This window comes from Corticium candelabrum, chromosome 9, assembly GCF_963422355.1.
Source record: "Corticium candelabrum chromosome 9, ooCorCand1.1, whole genome shotgun sequence".
Taxonomy (NCBI): domain Eukaryota; kingdom Metazoa; phylum Porifera; class Homoscleromorpha; order Homosclerophorida; family Plakinidae; genus Corticium; species Corticium candelabrum.
Window position 1 is genome coordinate 1,375,018 of NC_085093.1, and position 20,310 is coordinate 1,395,327.

The 20,310-nt window shown below is 39.1% G+C and overlaps 5 protein-coding genes across 8 annotated transcripts; 2 read left to right on the forward strand and 3 right to left on the reverse strand.

Moving 5' to 3' along the window:
• The first annotated feature begins 12 nt into the window (after positions 1-12).
• On the forward strand, positions 13-7,570 carry LOC134184272 (telomere length regulation protein TEL2 homolog). The gene is made up of 21 exons (XM_062651918.1): positions 13-333; positions 396-611; positions 1,174-1,259; positions 1,638-1,854; positions 1,921-2,035; positions 2,220-2,288; positions 2,356-2,497; positions 2,757-2,893; positions 2,955-3,019; positions 3,078-3,185; positions 3,822-3,922; positions 4,310-4,401; positions 4,467-4,583; positions 5,021-5,092; positions 5,299-5,472; positions 5,530-5,621; positions 6,125-6,224; positions 6,289-6,353; positions 6,715-6,830; positions 6,902-6,981; positions 7,045-7,570. Exons 1-21 carry the CDS (start codon positions 20-22, stop codon positions 7,060-7,062), a joined length of 2,496 nt encoding a protein of 831 aa, XP_062507902.1. The 5' UTR covers positions 13-19; the 3' UTR covers positions 7,063-7,570.
• Positions 7,566-8,906, reverse strand: LOC134184273 (zinc transporter ZIP13-like). Its single transcript, XM_062651919.1, has one exon. The coding sequence runs from the start codon at positions 8,834-8,836 to the stop codon at positions 7,733-7,735; it is 1,104 nt and encodes a 367-aa protein (XP_062507903.1). The 5' UTR covers positions 8,837-8,906; the 3' UTR covers positions 7,566-7,732.
• A 1,212-nt stretch (positions 8,907-10,118) lies between these two features.
• Positions 10,119-13,579, reverse strand: LOC134184544 (CDP-diacylglycerol--glycerol-3-phosphate 3-phosphatidyltransferase, mitochondrial-like). 3 transcript variants are annotated; one of them, XM_062652263.1, is made up of 8 exons: positions 13,379-13,579; positions 12,219-12,296; positions 11,885-12,165; positions 11,166-11,643; positions 10,867-11,026; positions 10,681-10,746; positions 10,540-10,622; positions 10,119-10,365 (listed from the first exon to the last, which is right to left on the reverse strand). In XM_062652263.1, exons 1-8 carry the CDS (start codon positions 13,577-13,579, stop codon positions 10,246-10,248), a joined length of 1,467 nt encoding a protein of 488 aa, XP_062508247.1. In that variant the 3' UTR covers positions 10,119-10,245. The 3 variants fall into 3 exon arrangements, with proteins under 3 accessions (XP_062508247.1, XP_062508250.1, XP_062508248.1); XM_062652266.1 differs by lacking the exon at positions 13,379-13,579 and adding an exon at positions 13,029-13,084; XM_062652264.1 differs by lacking the exon at positions 13,379-13,579 and adding an exon at positions 12,364-12,503.
• A 94-nt stretch (positions 13,580-13,673) lies between these two features.
• LOC134184543 (protein FAM227B-like) lies at positions 13,674-17,502 on the forward strand. 2 transcript variants are annotated; one of them, XM_062652261.1, is made up of 15 exons: positions 13,674-13,909; positions 13,988-14,217; positions 14,296-14,346; positions 14,693-14,806; positions 14,872-14,970; positions 15,042-15,146; positions 15,286-15,412; positions 15,479-15,601; positions 15,961-16,214; positions 16,268-16,424; positions 16,697-16,775; positions 16,844-16,918; positions 17,054-17,126; positions 17,194-17,253; positions 17,320-17,502. In XM_062652261.1, the coding sequence occupies exons 1-15, from the start codon at positions 13,780-13,782 to the stop codon at positions 17,458-17,460; spliced, it is 1,818 nt and encodes a 605-aa protein (XP_062508245.1). In that variant the 5' UTR covers positions 13,674-13,779; the 3' UTR covers positions 17,461-17,502. The 2 variants fall into 2 exon arrangements, with proteins under 2 accessions (XP_062508245.1, XP_062508246.1); XM_062652262.1 differs by having other exon boundaries at positions 13,830-13,923.
• Positions 17,503-18,334: 832 nt separating this feature from the next.
• LOC134184553 (uncharacterized) lies at positions 18,335-20,298 on the reverse strand. The gene is made up of 3 exons (XM_062652278.1): positions 20,030-20,298; positions 19,702-19,789; positions 18,335-18,603 (listed from the first exon to the last, which is right to left on the reverse strand). The coding sequence occupies exons 1-3, from the start codon at positions 20,279-20,281 to the stop codon at positions 18,503-18,505; spliced, it is 441 nt and encodes a 146-aa protein (XP_062508262.1). The 5' UTR covers positions 20,282-20,298; the 3' UTR covers positions 18,335-18,502.
• Positions 20,299-20,310: the final 12 nt, after the last annotated feature.

Sequence of the window (20,310 nt, forward strand, 5' to 3'; positions counted from 1 at the left end):
TAATTGCCCGGATGTGACCATGTCGTTAGTGAAAACGGAAGTTCTCTGTCTGCTCAAAGACGTCAAAAATCAGATAGAACGGGCAAAGGAGATTGAACAGACAGTAGAAAGCTTGACATATTTACACGATCATATAGAAACAAACGAGGCGATTTCGCGCCAGTTTTCTGGAAGACTTTACATTGAATTTTGCGAATATCTCATCAGAGATGTGACTGCAAGGTGGACGGACGAGTCGTACAGGAAGCTTCAAGACTGCCTTGCTGTTTTCTTTATGCGTGGTCCGGCCGAGGACTCGTTCTTGGTTCTAACGAAGTCACTTTCATCAGACAGGTAAACAGATGCCACACAGCAACAAGTAGTCTGATTTCATCAACTGTCCTTTTTCCCGACAGTCACACGACTGCAGTAAAAACAGCACTTGGATTGCTGGAGAGCTGGCTGTCTAGGGGAAGAATGAGTGAGTTGATCAAAGGGAAGACGTCGTTGGTAGTAGATGGGAATGAGAAGAGAAATTTGCAGAGAAATTTGTCAGGATTCGATGAAAAATTGATGTCAAGGCTAGTAGCACTACCAGATATAGCGGCCAATCAAGTAAACATACAAGAAAGGTATATACATACATACATACATACATTTTTTTTTGTTATTATTAAAAGTTGGTACAACTTCTAAAACATACATACATACATACATACATACATACATACATACATACATACATACATACATACATACATACATACATACATACATACATACATATATATATATATATATATATATATATATATATAATTAAAATAGTAGGTTGCATTCTCAGAGTGTTGCTTGGAATGACAAAGGCAGGAGGCAGGGGAGAAATCCATAGTTAGCACGGTGATCCCAGGCATGATTGTTTCATACCTTGTGGAAGCAGTAAGTAACTGAGTTAAGATAGTAAATACCATATTGAGTTGAATTGGACAGGAGAATTTCAACAGGAAATAGTTGGACTCTTTAAAAAGCATTTTTGTTGTAGGATGTCATCTAGAACAGCTTTGGCTATACTTGTAGTTTGTCATACCTCTAGACAATGCAACACAACACAATACAATCATGAATTACACATCAATCGCATGGTCTTTGTACGTTGTATTTTTGTGTTACTGTTTAACGACATTCCTGGTGTAGGTCTCAGTTGAGTTGTGCAAAATACTACAAACTACTAGCTGAATCTATACTGGATGTCCTTCGGTTTACATATGAGAACATGAAAGGTATCATTTAAAGTGAAAAGAATTATGGAGTGTTTCTGTGTGTGTGTGTGTGTGTGTGTGTGTGTGTGTGTGTGTGTGTGTGTGTGTGTGTGTGTGCATGTGTGTGCATGTGTGTGCATGTGTAGTTTAAGTGTACAGTATCTGAATATAGTGATTGCATCAGTAGTTTCACTGACAACATCAAGAAACTCAATTTTCAAATGCTAATAATGCATTATGTGCAAGGGGTTACTACAGTAACTTAGGACATTGCCGCCATCATAACAAACTGTTATGAGCACGATGGCAAGTGAATTTAAAAATACTGTACCAATTTAAACACTAAAGAAAGCTTTACTGTAAAAGTCCATACTGGTAATTTTTATGTTTGCTGTTTAGATGGTCATGATTGCAGTCTGGTATTTGCAAATGCTGTGTTTGGGAAGGCATGTTTGCAAGGCCATTCAAATGCTATGATGACTGTTCTACTACCTTCCTTCGCTTCATTTGCCCAGTCAGATCCTTTATGGCGGCGCATTTGTCAAAGATTTCTTACAGTTGGACCCGACTGCTACATAGAGAGCATCATTACTTCATTGCTTACGAAGATTAACCCGTTTGTTGTTTAGTCTTGCTGAAGTGGTGTTTTGTGTATGCTGAAGCGAAGTTGGGTGTTTGTTAGATCGTTTGGTGAGGAGTGTCTCGTGTCTCATCTAGTAGGAGATGTCGTTCTAACTAGCAGCAAAGTAAAGTTTCTATTGACTCATAAACTTATTCTGACTCAATTTTATTCAAAGGTATATTTTATATATGAAGTTTTGTTAGAGTTTGAAGTCTGTGTGTCTATTTGTTCTTTGAACTGTAATTGTTCTGTTTATCTGTCTGCCTGTCTGTTCTTTTCTTTATGTTGTGTGTCTGCTTGTGTGTTTTACTAGAGCTCTGTTGTAAAGCTTTTGTGTCTTATCAGCATTGATGTTGTAGGTTTCTGTTCTTCTCAACATTATTTTCTACTTGGCTGGATCAGACACTAGGAGGCAGTTGATGATTGAAGTACTGCATCTTTTTTGTTACAGAAGATGATCAGTTGCTATGGACATTTGCTGTTTGATCTGTGCAGACCCTCATGAAGGTAATTGATGTATGGGGTGATGCCAGTGCTCTCAATCATTCATCCTATGAGCAGCACTTTTATATTACACAAGCAGTTCACATTTTGACAAGGTGTTTAACAAAGGACAATGTAGAAGAGCATGGTCAAGGTGGGCACATGAACTATTAACTAAACAGATGGTGACGTGATAACACACAGGAATTACAGTAGACAGACAAGTGGACAACAAAGAAGACAAACATAACTAGGAACAACTGAAACGTAAAACAAAAGAATTGGTTGTGTATTGAGACATCAGACTTGAGCAGACAGAAGACAAACAGAGAAACGGGGGAAGAAACTGACGGGCTCGTAGACATGCACATTTAATTGACAAGATTTGAGTTATGTTTTGTCATTATCTTCAGCCTTGTTGTTGAAGCTTATTCATGGAGTTCATTCTCACCTCAAATGCTCTGTGGAGAAAGTGCGTCGTCTAGGTTTAGTAGCAGGAGAGTGTCTTACTAAACTACTGGATTCTTCAGGAAAGAAATTAGAGTTTGAAGTGGGGCAAAGCAGTTGCATGTAAAATATTGTTAGAGTTACTATTTAGTTGTGCATTTCAGTATGAAGTTGATGATGATGTTATGCTGTTGAAACTACTGTGTGGCTCATTTGAAGACATGAAGAAGTGTGGCAGAGGATGCCCTTTCTGTGTTATGAATATTGAAGTATTATTATGTCTGCAGGTACTTAGCCAGTACTGATGAGGTTTCAAGTGTGGAGAAAGACCAGGAGAAGCAAATGAAGCCAGGTGTAGAATTGCCTGTGGATATGAAACCAGCTAATGGTGACAGGTACAACATTAGATCAATATTGTGCTGCCCAACTAGATAGATGAAAAGTTATAGATAAAATGGTTTGTATGGCAAGGGAACTATGAAAATAGTCAAGGAAGGATAGATGGAACAAAGACAGTTACAGATAAATTTCGGTATAAGCACAGGACAGGCAGCTGGTAGAGTTTAGTATGGTCTAAATTTTTAGAGGAATTGGAGATATGCTACTTACTTTTGGGGTCTTCATTGAATCTTACCAACTTGTCCCTTTTCAGTTATATCTTCTAGAACATTGGTATTATCACTATGTAAGTGCCTCTATGACAACTCAGACAATGGTTTACAAAGTCTGTATACAAATTGTTACACCTATGGTAGATGGTATCAAATCTTACAATGAGCAAGACACTTATAAGGATAGCACAAAACTTGATTTGCCTTCTTCTGCACCTTGTCTCTGTAGTGTAATGAGAATTAGCGTAATTGAATTAAGGTATAGGTACAATGTACAATTCTTCAGCAGCATCACAATAGCTGGGAAGACTTGTCTTGAGTGATTCAATTTCCTCAGTAATAGCCTACTATGTACAATGCCAGCAAAGTCATAGACTCTAAGAGCAATGTATTGTAGTCTAATTTGGCGTCTTTGCTTAGTGATGATGACTCTGATGATGGTTTGCAGCCATATGCCTTACCTGATGAAAGTCATGATTTCCAGAGGAAGGGACCTGTCTATCTTAGAGATGTGGTGACTGGTGAGAAATTAATTGAGCTGTTTGCCTAAGGGCATTTGGTTCTGTCTTAGCAAGCCATGCTTTAAATATTGATCTAATAAAAATTGTGTTTGGTTTACATAAGCTGTGCTCATATTTGTTTTTTGTAATTTGGATTCATTCATTTTTAGTATTTATGACTGGAAAAGGATCAATGTAGTTTAGGAATTTGTGGTTTAGAAAACTTGAACATTTAAGGTTGACTTGGTCAGTGATCTCAGATAGACTTAGAATGAAATATTTATGGGATTTTGTGTAGCTACTTGAGTTAATTAACAAATGTATTCTGGAATAAATGTGAAACAGTTTAAAAAATGTGATCTATTTTAAGGTATTTAGGTAATTTAGATGAGTATGTGATTTTTGTAGGATTGCTTTGCCAAGATGATCGAGATCGCACTGAGGCATCTCTCTTGGTAGCTGAAAAAGTCATTCGCTCTCAGCCAGACAACCTTGATGAGGTGAGTACCATGTCATTTCTACTTGCCGTAATGCCTGTAATAGCATTAAGAAGCTGTGTTTGTAGGTTGCTGTGGAGTTGGTCAAGATATTACTTCATATGCAAGACACATACTCCTTAGATGGGTTCTTCCTTCTCAGACACAATGCAATGGTTGCAGCAACTGTTCTTTGTCCTCGGCAGGTTTATATTTGTCACTCATATAGTTTCTAGTGTACGGTGCTACATGTACAAGTCATATTAATTATTCTCACTGGGACAGTTTTGTTTTAAAAATTAGATCTGTTATATAATATATGTCTCATCAATAATGAAACTGCTGATAAAGGTAGATACCAAATGCATGTAAGAAATGTGCTTAAGCATAGAGACTATTAAAGACTTTACTAAGACAAGACATTGGGCAAAGGCATACTAGATTTTATGTCATTTTAGAGTATTGTTACTGCAGTTGTTACTAACAGTATTTAAACATTATTATTCAAAAACTGCATCTTGTGTAAGTTTGCACAAAAGTATCGTTTTTGATAGATTTTACTGTTTGCTCTCATGACACTCGTTGTTTTTCTGCATACATCACACATTTGTAGTGCATGTATACTCATGATTTATGTATGCAGGTTGTACCTTATCTGACAAAACAGTTTTATGAAAGAAACTTCAACTTGAGGCAACGGTTGGACATGTTGGAGGTAGGTCAGTTATGTATCGTGTGTGACAAAATGTACTCGCACAAGCAAGTGAAGAAATTATATACAGCTCATTGCAATGTGTAAGACCATCCATTAACATGACTACTAAACTTGGACAGATACCACTATACCGTGCTTACGTTCTTTCTAATACTTTTCTTTCTAAGTCGTGTTTTGAGCTTGGATGTTGATATGAGCTGTGTTAGGTTTTATCTTCAGCTGCTACAGAGCTGTCTATTCCAAACAAAAGTAGTAATCAAGAGCAAGCGCACAATGTTGTGCCACTTATTAGAGAACTTCACAAGGAATCGTCTGTGAGCAGAAATTGGCAGGAAATCATCAGAGAAAGAGTAGAGGCTAAAACTAGGAGATTTGTCAAGGTTGCATCGTAACGTACATTTGGGAAGCTGTTTCAATAGTGTAAATGTTTTTTTCAGGGACCATCTACATCTTTACCTCAACCTGTTCCCAATCGATTTGGTCCTGTTGCTGGTCTCTTCTTTTTTCCCCTTATGGAAAAATATGACAGGTTATTAGAATTCATTTGATAGGCAGGCTGTGATATTGTTGCAGTTGGTGGTTTCCATTATGGACTTACCATACAATGGTCTAAGGTAGCAAGAGCATATGACAAATAGGGAGATACTGTGAGTGGTAGGAATTGCAAGGCAGGTCAACACTAAGCACAGTGACATGCTATGTTGTACTCATATAATTTTTGTTAGGACATGCGCATTGAATAGCTAGTTGTCGCTAAGGTAATTAGACAGTTTACCCAACATACTTGTACTGTATGTCTTCAACAATTTTTAAGAATAGGCGTTGGGTCTGCACTGCACTTGTAAACCAAATTTGTGGTGTTGATGTTAATAAGTGTGGCCACTGAATAACATGAAGTCATCAACCTTTACTGATACTATCCCCCAAACAACCTGACTGATTACTGATTATATGTCAGATTTGTTTTGTGCTTGTTATTAAATCTAATTGCAGTTGTGTCTTTTTTACATTATTTATTTGTTGTTGCTACAGTTGCTGTGCTACCATTGATATGATGGGTGAAGATCACTTGATGTTAGGACGGCTTATCTCTACACTGGCGGTTATCATGCATGCTTCTGCCAATACACCAGTTTGTTTGTCAATAATGGCTTGCAGTTGAACTTGAAAACAGCTAATTCTTGATGTCTATATAGGCAGCTAGACAAATGGCGATTGCACTGATGGAATTTGTGTTTGCTATTCGTTACCATTCAGAGAGGTACACTATATATGCTAATTGCTTTGAGCTCATCACTTGTACACCTGTTCATTGCTTGTCTGTCCATTTGTCTTTCTATGAAGGTAAATGTTTGCCCACTTACAAGTCTGTCGTTTTTTGTTTACTTGTTAGTTTGTTTATATTTGTCTATCCACTTACTCATCACTATGTGTGTTCTGTGTGCTTGTTGTCTGGTGTGACTGTCAGGTCTTTTCTTGTAGAATGGGAAGAAGGGAGAATGATTTATAATGAGGCTATAGTAAAATGGGTACATTTAATGTAGTATGGTTTTCATAATTAATTAAGATAATTACAATGAGTTGGAGATATATTATGAGTGTTGGTTGTTCTACTTGATTAGATATGTTCGACAAGCATTGTTGTATGCCATATGTATGGTCTTGTGCAGTCTCCCTCCTGCTGTTCTGCTGTCAGACTTGCAGTCTGAACTAGTTGAGACTCATGCATGGTTAGAAGGTAATGTATGGGCTTTGGTCTCGATGTTTTCTTTGAAATTAATTAACAAGTAACAACATTGAAAATATCAGATGTGTTAAGCCATGATCCAGATGCAAAGAGTCAAGAGTTAGCTCTACAGACAACGGTATTGCTTGAAAGTATTCTGAAGGTGCTTAATTGTGTGTTTTATCATTAGTTTGTGTTTTGATGTCACGTCTTAATTATTATATAGGAATCCATCAGTCAGTGAAATCAACTGCTGTGAATGTGCAATCAGAATTATCATAATTACTACAAAACTTTGTAAAAAGAAGTGTGAAACAGGATCAGACTAAGAGCTCCTTGTTTTCTTGTGCTTGAGCATGGCTCTTCATGTCAACACAGGTGGCTGAAATTGAACTGATGAATTGAGTTTTGTGGAAGTCCATGATGCTATTATTGCAGCCGTAACTGGTCACACTTCAGGCTCTGTAATTGCTTTCAAATTACTGGTTTGTATAATTATGTAGATAACCTAACAGTGTGTACTCTGTTATGCATGTATAACAGTACAGGAATTTCTTAAAGTACCTGAAAAATTGATCTTGTCTGTAATGTCTATTAATTAATATCAATTCTAAACTCGCTTGTGTTTAGATTATTACTCTGCATTGGTTACCTAGTCAGTTAGTATTGTAGAGAAGGGCAGTGTTTACATCAATAGAGATGGATATCAAGGCGACCTCACACTGGATACTGATCTTACCAGTAACAGCTAATTCATTAGCCATGCGTGTAAATGGGAATACAAGTGTGTACTGACCAAATTCAGTTACTATTTTGTCATACCGGATATGTCATAGTCATAAGGAAGAATATGTCTACTGATTCGATTAGAAAATATTTCTAGTGAGACGTACTGTACAATCCATCAAAGGAAATTATAAATCTTCAACATAGGATACCATCATCATCACTATAATTCCTGTCAATATAGCACCCAGCTGTCGAACTGACTGCATTGGATCTTGCTCCTTAATGAGCTGGGGAATGATGGTTACCATAGCAATATAGATGAAACCACCTGCAGTGAAAGGAAGTATCCATGCAGTAGAGTCTGTCGCCTCATCAGCAATAAGACCAGCTAATGCTCCAACAATGCCCCCACTTGCTGTAGCCATCTGAGCTTTAGTGGCCGACCAACGATCAAAACCAGAGTTGAGAAGGATAGCAAAATCGCCCACTTCGTGAGGAATCTCATGAAGGAGTATGGCAACAGTCGTCAAGATACCAACTTTGGTGCCAACCATGTAACTAGCACTGATGGCTAGTCCATGAGTAAAGTTATCAGTACAGTTGGCAACCAGATTCAAGTAGCCACTAACAAGAATCTTCTGAGGTTCTTTCACGTCGTGTCCACTGCTTTTCATCACACCATCAGGCGTTACACCTACACCGTTGCATTCCACATTGTCTCTCATTCTTGTCCCATTGCACACTAACTGTTCGCCCTCAGTCTCCGCCTCCTCATGACAGTCTGACTTCTCATCCGCCTTTTCCGTCTCTTCCGTCTCAGCCATCAACTTCTCTATTAGCATGAAACAGAGCAATCCTGCCAACACCCACAATCCCACAGCGACATGGTCTTCGTCCCCGTGCATTTGTGCTGTCCAATCGTTCGTTCCCAATCTCCCGAATGTCTCCGGCAGAAGATGCAGGAAAACATCACCGAGCAATCCGCCGACAGCAAATCCTAGCAGCGTCTTGTGCGTATTCGAGAGTCCCCGATCCGTCTTTTTGTCGATATCGAGAATAAACAACGGAAATATTCCTGTAAGACCCACTAGAGCTGCCGAGAAGAGAGATAATACCCATGTTGTTATAGCGCTAGAAGATCTATCAGGAACACCAACGTTTGGACTGAAACTGTCGTGCGTCACTTTCCGAGAATAAAAAGACTGCTTGCGATGGAGGTTCGAAGCGCTTGGAGCAATTAGAAGCAACACAACAATAAGAGTGAAGAATGCGCCACCTGTGCGCTCCATTGTTCTATGCAAGTCGATGTAGCGACCAACATATGACGAAGACACGGCAAAGTGACGACAAGTGTTACATTCTCGAGCGCACGCTAAGGCGTGAGCATGACAATTGACATTATATTTATTCACTTTTGCACCTCCACGCCCACATGCACACACAGAGACACTTGGACTTATCAGCAAACACAGCGTGAGCTGAACACACCCACTAAACTAGGCAACTTTTCTCTAAATTGTTTACTTTAATTTCCAAGATCAATTAATCATTAGATCAATTAATTATTAATTTTATAATTAATTAAAGTTTGTAGCAAACTGTTATATTAGATATATACCGGTTAATTAACCCCTAGGCCTGCAAGACAGAAAACCTGCACTGGGTAGAGATTTTTAGACGATGCTGGAATTTTTACCTGTTTTCAAAGTACCGTGATTGTGGCAGTTAGAATTCAATTAATCTCCATATTCCATAGACATCAGCAACCAAATTTCAATAATCTTTTTCTATCAATATTACTACTAGTTGTACGGTATCCGTAGGCGCCTCGCGTTAGTTAGTGAGTAACACGTCCAACGGAGTTTTCAGACCGTCTACTGAAACGCCGAGTCCTAGCTAGACAATACGTATTTGTTGAAACCATAGCTATCATGGAAGTAAACATGCAAACTTCCTAGTAGTTTAAATTACGTATATAGGCCTGGTATAGGTAGTCGTCGTTTTGCGATCGTGATCAAGACAATTGAAATGTACAGTCTAGGTATGCACTCAGTTCCGTTGTAACGACAGTGGTATGGTAGTCACTGACATAGAAATTGATATCAGCAAACATTGACTATCAACAGTGTTAGATGCAGCACAGTACGTGTAGTAAAGGATTGATCATACTGTAGTATGGGACGTGTGAATAGTAACTGTAGGTGGCATTCAACTCCTGAAGGTGTTTCTTGGTTGTCAAGTACACACAGTCCCTAGCTACAATAGAAAAGGATGGGTCGACGGTAGTTCAGCAAGCGTTTTCTTCGAGATTTGGTCACTTGCACAAATCGTTCTTAGACTCATCTGTAGTCGGACATGGAAACGATTTTTAAGGTAGGTCCTATCATGATATGTGGTCGTGGGGAGGAGAAAGTTGAGATTTGTGTGTACACACACACACACACACACACACACACATTTTATTTTTTTTATATAGCCAAATATATATATATATATATATATATATATATATATATATATATATATATATATATAAGCTCGATGGAGACCCATATAGGACCACGTCCATTTCTGTTGTGCGACCCGGATTAGAATTTAAGCCTCGCTAAGCTCGGCAAGTAGGAATACCGATTATAAAAACCCATAAATCTCTTGCACTAAAGCACAAAAATAACTGTATTGTACTTAGGAAGAAAGATTACAAGTAAGTCCAGATCATTCTTGTTACCAGAGACTGCAGCCAATGAATCTGCCGGTCAGGTCTCTTGAATGTGTCTGCTGTCACAATGCTGGCTTGATCAAATAAATGCTCATGCTCCTATAATTGACACAGCACAATTCGATATATGTAATATCCAAATAACCGCAGAGACAGCCAGACAAAAAGTATTGTAAAAATGGTCCCCACATAATATGATACTGGTTGCCTGGGAACTGGTGTTACAAGCATACAGGCAACAAATCTGGAAATACGACACAAACACACTCTTACCTTCTTTAGCTCTTGCTGAAGTAAGGGATTGTTTGTTATGATAGCAAATTGGAGTTCTAAGTCTCTTTCGACTGATCGGTAGCCTAGCAGTTCGAAAATATCAAGGTATAAAATGACAACTTACATTGTATAGCTGCTGACCATAGTTTGACGATCCAACCATAGTTAAAACTGGAAGCTCGTCGTACGGCAAGTAATACCACATACCTACATATCATGAATCATATAATCAATTAAGTCAAGTGCAAGTTTTTAAGCAGATGTAGATATAATCATGTCCTCAAAATTAACTTAAGTAAGCTACTTATGAATTGTATGGAACATTACCTTTTCCATGAAATGTCCATCCGTCTCTTGTATACTCCTCTAGTAACACCCGACTTGTCTGTTGCTCACATACCAGTCGGTTGTGAAACCACCGAGCTATATGAAGGTATGCATAAGGGATGTGACCAGCTGCTCCGTTTGCACCAAGAAAACCATTTGCCTATCAAATCAGAATACTATGTTACACAAAATTCAAACACAGAGAATGCAAATTCAAATACACACAAACAAATGGACAAACAAACAAACAGACAATACATAAAACAGCAAGCAATCAATAATAAATCGAGATGATTTACCTCTGGAGACGCAGCCAAAATTCTGTAGTGACCTTGTGACCTCATTATTAGGTTGACATAGTCATCAGTCAAATTGAAATATCCGGAAGCAAGAAGTGTACGACATCCAGGAAGACTGTGTCTAAGTAATTCTGACATCATTCTCTGATCTTGACGTACATTGTACGACCCCATCTGAACAAAGGGATATATCCATGTGTCTGTATTGAGCCTCTTGTCAGCCTTAATGTCCGTTATAGGTTTTGGTTTGATTAATTTCTGCACACTTAGTCTGAATGACTCCGCAAATTGAGTTCTTGTCCACATGGAGAGAGGATCAATCTCTCCTGCTTTCAGAGAATTATCTGGTTGGAGTGAATACGAATGAGCCGCAACTGCATTGACTAACTGCTCACAGAAGTCACCAAGTTCTGGGCACTCCCTGATAAGAATATATCGGTCCTGTCTGTTTGTAAAATAGGATTCACTCAGATTAGCACTGCAAATATATACATAATGATTAGAAGACACGTATGCTGACATCAAAAAGAGACAAACTATGTCACACACACACACACACACACACACACACACACACACACACACACACACACACACACACACATGCACACACACACACATGCCATCATCATCATATTTATTGTTAATTATTTATTGTTAATTACGATTATTTTTTGTTATGCAACCAAATTTTTTGAGTATTTATTTATTTTCAATACCCAGAGACAAGAAGATCATCATCAAACAAGAATATTTTAATATGTTGCAGTCCCACTGTTTCATTGAATTTTTCTGGTATAATGTATTTGAATAACTGATTGAGCACAGGCGTGTGATACAAAGACACTCTCATTCTCTCCATGTGAGACTTCACTAACGGCACCAGCATCAAACGAGAGTTATCCGTCCCTCTTGATCCACGGATGCAATCAAGCAGCACATGAACATGTAGTGGACAGTCAACGCCACAATCCTTGAGTCTTGATTCAAAACAGTCAACCTGTATACAATATTGTTATTACAAACAGATCAGCAGTCAATGATGTGATATACCAATTCCCGCTCGAGACGATCAGTTCCAAGATATAAAGCTGCCATAACAATTCTTCTCTCAGATTTCAAAATACCAGCCTGCAAATATCAGGAAAACCATTACTCAATATAATTAAATATGCTAACATTGACATTTCATTTTAACCATCTACATCAAATATTAAACACCATCTGTTGTGTACACTCTAAGTAAATGGTCGACGCGACGCGACGTTCGACGGACGCGACGCGACGCGTCGAAATAGAACCAAGTTCTATTTGAGCGTCGAACCGGAAGCTGTTCACGTCGTGTCGAAAGTAGCACCTTGATCTCGACCAATCACAGCCAACTATAAATGCACGTGTGGCTTTCGTGAGCAATGATTATTGATTTCGGCGCTGTACTCGACGTTGAGCGGTCTATAGATTGTGTATGGAGCTGTCCTTGCTTGTGGATGATCAACTGCAAGATGTACAAAGACCTGCGTGCAAGGGAGAACGCGTAGAAATTGATTTTGAGCAAGCTGGGGGTTCCGGCAGAGTTCTGCTAGTAGAAAATCGAAGCGCGAGTGGTCAGTTCAATAATTCAGGCGGCGACGTCTACGGCGCGCTGAATCGTATAATTTGCGAATGGTACGACGCGGGTGACGCGAACGTGCCACTCCCACGCAAGACAACGTGCCACTACGCACGCGACGCGACGCTCAAGCGTCCCCATATTGTAAATCCAGCTTTACACCTTGTCTCGCACATATCGTGCTTTGCCTTTCCTATCCTTCTGCCAAAACATCATAAAAAAGAAATGGTTATTTGAGAATATAGTAGACATACTTGTCTGCTGCTTCAGTTAGACTGTATCAGTAATACTTTGTCTTAGCTCATGTTCCACAACAAGCAAATGAAAAAATATTAAAATAAAACAAAAGATTAATATGAACTAGTAAAGCTAGTGACCATCCGATCATTATCTAACTATAGATGTAGATACCTGTTGCTTTGAGTTCTCAATCTTTACAAATTTCGGTTAGAAGACTGTTCTGATACTAATAGGTTTACTTGACAAATCTTTGAACTCATGTCCAACATGCAAATTACTTGACAGTCTACTAAGATCCAAACGACTTCTCGCGACAGATTAGAGACACGGGCATGTGTATGCTAGTCAAGAGAGTGCCGCCTACCTTCAAAGTGTCGTAGAATTGACACGGTTCGTGAAGTACTGAGATATTTGAAGACTTGACAGGAAAAATGGGTGCATGACGAGCCAGGTCAATGAGCAGAGTGTCTGCAGAAATGGCCTCTGTAGATCCCATGAACATTCGAGTCGAAAAGTCACATGACAAGCAGTGGAGTAGATTCACACGCCGCCACGCCCGCAGCATGTGATCTGATTGAGTGGGAGTTGAATTTTTTACGTGAGGCGCCAGTTAAAATTATGTATCGAAAGTCCGATTCGAAAACAATCTAGTGAATCAGAGTGATATGTGTCCAATACAATCACGTGAGGTTATCGCTTTGTTGAGCCTCGGAGGCCAGTGTTAAATAATCCGGGATATATCGAGGTGTTTATGCAGTTTGTGGTATGGAATCGTCGCTGACAGACGTGTGGCGAGATGCAAGTCCTAGCTGGGTTTACGACGAGACCTTCGAAGCTTCTTTAAGAGAAAACTGTGATCGAGAAGATATAGCTCGTCAAGGCGCTCTCAGAAAACGTAAGAACAAATCGGTAACCATGGCGACCACAAAGTATTGTAGGTACATGTACAGTGTACTATGTGACTGTGTTGCAGCATGTGAGATAGGCTCTATTGAGAGTTTAAATGAGCAAATCGGTGCTGCTGATAAGGTCTTACGAAGCAACTGCAAACCACTGGTGTTTGAAAAATCGTTAAATAAGAATAATGAGAGACTCGTGCAGTGTGATCAGATGGCTGGAAGAGCAGCTACTAAGAAAAAACTGAGTGTTTCCGAATCAGGAAAAACATGTTCGGAGACAGTTTGTGATACAAAACATCAACAGGTTGACTATGTTTCTTGAAAGTTTATTGATCTAGTTATTTATGATGACATTAATTAACATTGTCAATATGTCATGTAGTCACTGCATCTACAAGACAAAGTTCCATCTGTAGAACCTGCTCTTGTGGAGGTGAGATTAATTAATAATAATTAATAAATAATATTTAAACCAGAGTGAACGTTAAGACACTTGGGTTTGTTGCCAATGTTGTGGTACAGGGGCTGATCGTGACTTATGGGAGAAGTTAACATATATATGTAGCTGAAATGTGGATAGAGCTTTCTGCTTGTTGCTTGTATATAACGTGAATGAATGCAGCTTGGATTGACTGCATGTTAGGAGTTGAATGTCTTTCAACTTTAGCCTATACATTGTCTATTGATTTAATATGCTTGTGGCCATGCAGGTTGTTTACATTGTATGTTTACTCTTGTTTGCTGTTTACTTGTCTGTAAGTATTGCGTTGCTTTTACAGCTTGCAGAATTTCCAGGCTACAACGAACATTGCCCTACTCCACTTCCCGAATCACTAGATAGCACAAATATATTACAGACTGTGATCAGGGCTCAAGCAGATCTACAAAGGAAGGTAGACCGATCTTGTCAAGTACATAAAACATACATTTTAGAAATTAGTTTTTATTGATCTCGTAGCCTACTTTTAAACAAGAGTGGATGAGGCTTTTTCTCTCTGACCAATCAGAGTCCATATTTTTAGATTGTTTTTGGGTCTACTTTCTTCAGAAATTTCAAGTACGTATCATGCAATCAGTTTAAGTAAATGCTGCTTTGGCAATAGCACGATGTGTTTAATTGGTTTTTAGCCTGATCAGTATGTACATGACAAGCTGTTCCATCGCACAGCCTTTAACTATATTGAGTTGTTGCAGCTGAACATTGATCCACAATACAGAGAGCCATTCTTTAAGGTAACAGTGTAGTCTGTTTTACCTTTTTTGGATTGTACATTTGGATTCAGGGTTGTTCAAGTACTTCTACTTTGTACACTCTTGCCATATTGAAGTGTTTAAATATAAACGGTATACCGTATGTATATTTTATCTACAGCGTTATCCAGATTGTATATCGCAAGCTGTGTATCACTCATTTTTTATTGCCTATCCAACTTCTTACCAGCAGTTTGGAGAAGACTTCAAAACAGGCGTATGCAATTTTGTACATCTCTGGCTGACAGGTTTTCTTGGTTTCTTGTCTATGCAATGGGTCTCTCTAATCACCACAAGTCTATTACACTTGTTAGGTATTCAGCCTGTTCCTCGTTTTTGGCTTACGTGGAATTTCGGAGTCTTGGAACCAGTAAATATGTACAAGATTGTGGCGGATCAGGAAAAAAGCAAAGAGAACGAGCTTGTGAAAGCAAGAAGTGAGATGTACAGCACTTTTACGATTTGGTCAGACGTATGCGATTATGTTTGAAATCTTAAGTTTAGAGAGATATTGACAAACTGGTGGAGAACATGCACACGAGCAGGCAAACAGGCAGACTGGTGTTTATTCTTGTCAGTTAGCATAGTGTTTGGAGTCGTGCAAGGAAAGGCATTGCAATGACTGGGTTTATGTCTATTCATTTCTATTACTTAACTCCATCTTTCCATCATATATCTTGTCGATCGTACCTATTTGGCACATTGCTTGATGACTTGATGACTATTGTGTAAAACGAGTCCGTATTGTTAAGTTGCGAAGATGCACGCTATCAGTGGAAATTGCTTTTGGGTGTAGATATTGACGTCCACCAGATGCTGGGATTGCCACACGATATCTCATCACAAACAAACCTGGCCGTCAACCAATCAGGTTCTGCTGTTCAATATCAACCGAGTGACTCTAAATCAATCTCATCATCCAAAGACTCAACAGCAGTAACAACAAAGGGTGAACCAGCAACTCAGAGACTGAAAGAAAATGCACCCGGAACTACTCAACCAATTTCATGGACAGGCAGCGGTCACAAGAAACAACTGGGACAGAGACATGTAATTTCTTGCTGCCTTTTGGTAACCACAAGGGTTGTATTGTGTTGTTGTAGTCTTGCCCTATAGGTCAAGGACCAGAGTTTGACCGATCGTTGTTCAACGTTAATGGACACAGTCCCCTGGTTGCATATTATTTGAGTGTTATGAGAGCTTCTCGCGACACAGAAGTGTTACAGCTCATGCAGAGAACGGAGATTACAAAATTACCACCATATCGCAATACTTTGTCACACATCTAGTTTATAGTTTGTAGACTGGTTTCTTTCTTTGGTCTGAGTGTGTATGTGTGTGTGTGTGTGCGCACGCGCGCGCGTGCGTGCACATGTGTGCATGGATGCTTCTGTGTCTGTCTATTTAAAAGCCATTTGACACACCACCTTAGATCGATAGAGATCCTATACAGTGTACTAATCAGAACAGACGTTTCATTGAACTCATGTGCTTTGTCTTTTACTGTGGTATTTCTTTGACTATGCTGTTCACGCTTGATTCAAAAACATACTCCAGCCTTGTAAGAGAATCAATGAAATTTACGAGGGAAACTGGCAGTAAATGCCAAAGGTACAATGTCAATACATCATTCAATGATTTGATTGTGGTGCTACTACATTCCCATGATTTTATGGTAGTCTTTGGGAAGATAAAAGACAAGAAACTGGCCGCCTTCATTTTCTCAGGGCAGCAGACCGGAGGGCTGATATCAAGTAAGACAATGTTGCAACACACACACACACACACACACTCAACCCCTAGCTGGTAATTAATTAAAGGCATAGACTAATGATCATGCAGTATCACATCAAAAGTAGATGTGAATGTTGTTTTGTTTTTCTTCTCAGAAAAGCAGAGAAACTTCTTGCACAAACTAAAGAAGTTAAATGGCTCAGCAATCTTTTGTCCACTGAGTTGTTGGTACGTACATTGGATTGTCAACCCACTAATTTAAATTAAGGATGTCATAACGCTTGTTTGATTCTAGCAACAGAATGTATCAGAAGAAAATCGAAAAATGGAGACTGCAGCAGCAGAGATAGCAAAGGTTCTTGCCATGCAAGAAATCAATTAATAACTGACGTTAGAACGTTACATTTCCATAACATAACAGGGTCTGCTCTTGTGTGATGGTAAGGTTGAATTGATGAAATGCATGTGTACTACAAGGATGCAAACATCCTGTTATTCTCTCCGTGTAGCTGGACCTGTTTATGCTAGTGAAATGAAATTTTGCAACAATGTCTATAGATAACCTGTTTATAGTATGTCTACTGTACCTTAATTACAAACTATTCATTCCCATTCCACTAAATTACAAAGCAACCACAAACTTCGAATAAGGAGACAAGCAGTATGTTTTGTGCAAATACAACTGACTAGCTGACTTGTTTGCCCTGGCAAGTTAAGTCAATATATTAGTTATCAAGTGCCAAGCATATGAAATGACTAGTGACTATGATTGCTATCATGTCGGGAATATCCAGCAAGTCTTTTATTCAGATTAGAGTACGAATTAATATCCAGTCTCTTGCTATTCCTGTGCCAAAAATGTTGAAATAACAGCATTGACCAAATTATGCTCTTGTTAACGTTACCCAAGCCGGACAGATGGCATGGAGGTCAGAGCATGTCTTGGCCCAAAATGGTTGATCGAGAGAATGTCTCTCAATCTGGACCTCCCAGCTCCACCAACAAATCAATCTGTTTCCCCCTTCCCCCCCCCCCGTTGGCAATCAAATGTGTCAATCTTTTACCTGGTTGTTTCCTTGACACTCATGAAGGGTCTGATGTATCTCCAGCTGCAGCAGCCTCTGCACCTTACATAGGTCTACTGCGCAGTTTAAGAGGTAGATGACAGATAAATGTCAGTTGCACATGAAAGTTGTGTCGGTGTCGCTTGGTTTATTTTTGCAGTGAATGAAATGATTGGGAAAGTAAGTTACTCTCAGGTGGTCAAAGCTGTCCATTTTAATTAGCCATAACAGACAGATTGGAACAGAAAGTATATTAATAATTAAATCATCAAAGTATTTTGTTTCACTACTTCAATTATCATCATGCTGAAACTGCTAACATTGACAATCTTGATGTTGTCAATTAATGCGACAAGATTCATGGTGAAGGGCTGATGCTACACTGATATATTTTATTTGACCAGTAGAATTAGACATGAGAACACACCTCCAGTAAGTTATACTGGATATCCAAGATACGCCATCACAAATATTATCCTATCTCCTGTACTGTGATTCAGCCGTCAAATATAATGGAATACATCCAAATAGACCATACAGCTAGTGAGCAGCTTCAGGAACTCCCATTAGTCTGGCTACTAGCTTTACAGCATCAGGGATGGTCAACACCTTCTCTGCATCTGCATCATTTATCTCAACGCCTAGACAAAAGCCAATACATGAGCCTTCACAGCACTGCAAATCATCATTATTATTATTATTACTTATTATTGTTATTATTAGATTTGTAACATACATATGCAGCAAACTAAAAAGTGATTGTCGTTGTGTTGGCCGTTACAGATGGGTATGTTTAATCATGAATTAGACTATTCTGGTGGGAAGGCTCTGTACTGGAAGCAGACACATTTTGAGCAGACATAGCCACCACACACACACACACGCACACACACACACACACACACACACACACACACACACACACAGTACTTTGGCCTCTTATGAGTATGCTAATTGTTAGTCACGTGACTTTACAAAGTCCTGTTATATTGGCTCATACAGTGTAGCTGAAATCGTGTAAATACTGCTGGCCTGTACACCCTTAGACTTTGTCAGATGAGCTAGCACCCTTGAACACTACTACATACAGTACTCCTTGATTATTATCCCCCTCCCAAAGTCAAAGGTCACCTATGGGATGAGGCCATTCTAAAAATTGACACCTAGAGTGATAAGTGATTGATTGATTGATTAACTTCAACAGCATGCTTCTTACACTAAGAGTCCCAAATTAATGGAGGATGGTTGTAGGATACTAACACCCTATAATGGCATTCTTCCCATGCTGGGGCTCTACCTCAGTTTAGCCTCTATTTCATGCAACTACTAGAGGTAAGCGATTGACAAAGACTCCACCCTCTATTTACCAGAAGCATGCCATATCTACCTATCTTCAGTGTATAAAAGAGGGGTGCGTAAATGAATCTAGCACACTTAGAGCTTTCCAATTTATCATTTACACCAAAATGACATCTTCTCTAGCTAAACTGCTGAATAGGACATTATTAGTATGGCGTTAAGTGATTACATTGTCTACTATACCCTCAGATAAGCATCAGCTGTTCTTTTGTTTATACAAACTTGATACAATACCAGCATTTTACTACATCCCTTTAGAATATATCAATTATCTTCCGTTCAGTCAATTGTTGATAGACCCTCAGGCTTGGGGTCAGTAATATGATAGATCTGTACAACCATGTTCTAACTATTACTTAGTGCACTTTAATTAACTTTACCAAATTCATCTTCAAATGCCATAACGACTTCAACAACGTCCAAACTGTCCAGACCAAGATCATTTATAAAATGAGCTTCTACAGTCACCTAAATGTTTCAATAACAATTGAGTAAAACAATTATCATTAGTGTGTGTGGTGTGTGTGTATGGGTGTGTGTGTGTGTGTGTGTGTGTGTGTGTGTGTGTGTGTGTGTGTGTGGGTTGTCTCTTAATTATGACGTAAAAACATCCGGTGTACGTCGCTTGAGGTAATGCTATCGCTCTAGATACTAACAAGTCAGCACACAGACGAATGGTCATTTATCGTGCAAGAATGACATGCTTGCCTTGCTCGGGTCGACTTTGTCAAACTTTTTTAGCACCTCATGAATACGATTCTCTACTTCCTGAAAAGAAACACTGTGAGAATCGCCAGCCAATGATCGTCGCGGTTGAATGAAAGTCAGAGAAGCGAGAGCGTGGGGCTTCGTTGGGAACCCTCTTAGTAACCTCACGGGTGCAGACACCCATCGATTTGTGCACGTCCTAAGTGCAGCCACAAGCACAGAAGCGCGCCCGAAACGGATAGACGATGCCATTTTGAACTACCACGAGTTTGCGCAATAAA

Coding starts and splice junctions, on each gene's coding strand:
- LOC134184544 (XM_062652263.1), bottom strand. CDS start 13,579: ATGCTGCGGGCGTGGCGGCGTGTGAATCTACTCCACTGCTTGTCATGT. Junction 12,297..13,378: donor AATTCTACGACACTTTGAAG/GTAGGCGGCACT, acceptor TGATATTTGCAG/GCTGGTATTTTGAAATCTGA. Junction 10,623..10,680: donor GGTTGGATCGTCAAACTATG/GTCAGCAGCTAT, acceptor TCGAACTGCTAG/GCTACCGATCAGTCGAAAGA.
- LOC134184543 (XM_062652261.1), top strand. CDS start 13,780: ATGGAATCGTCGCTGACAGACGTGTGGCGAGATGCAAGTCCTAGCTGG. Junction 13,910..13,987: donor TCAAGGCGCTCTCAGAAAAC/GTAAGAACAAAT, acceptor ACTGTGTTGCAG/CATGTGAGATAGGCTCTATT. Junction 17,254..17,319: donor CAGCAGCAGAGATAGCAAAG/GTTCTTGCCATG, acceptor ATAACATAACAG/GGTCTGCTCTTGTGTGATGG.
- LOC134184272 (XM_062651918.1), top strand. CDS start 20: ATGTCGTTAGTGAAAACGGAAGTTCTCTGTCTGCTCAAAGACGTCAAA. Junction 1,855..1,920: donor TTGCTTACGAAGATTAACCC/GTTTGTTGTTTA, acceptor GGTGTTTGTTAG/ATCGTTTGGTGAGGAGTGTC. Junction 3,020..3,077: donor TCATTTGAAGACATGAAGAA/GTGTGGCAGAGG, acceptor TTATGTCTGCAG/GTACTTAGCCAGTACTGATG.
- LOC134184273 (XM_062651919.1), bottom strand. CDS start 8,836: ATGGAGCGCACAGGTGGCGCATTCTTCACTCTTATTGTTGTGTTGCTT.
- LOC134184553 (XM_062652278.1), bottom strand. CDS start 20,281: ATGGCATCGTCTATCCGTTTCGGGCGCGCTTCTGTGCTTGTGGCTGCA. Junction 19,790..20,029: donor ACAAAGTCGACCCGAGCAAG/GCAAGCATGTCA, acceptor TGAAACATTTAG/GTGACTGTAGAAGCTCATTT. Junction 18,604..19,701: donor GGCATTTGAAGATGAATTTG/GTAAAGTTAATT, acceptor GCTTTTGTCTAG/GCGTTGAGATAAATGATGCA.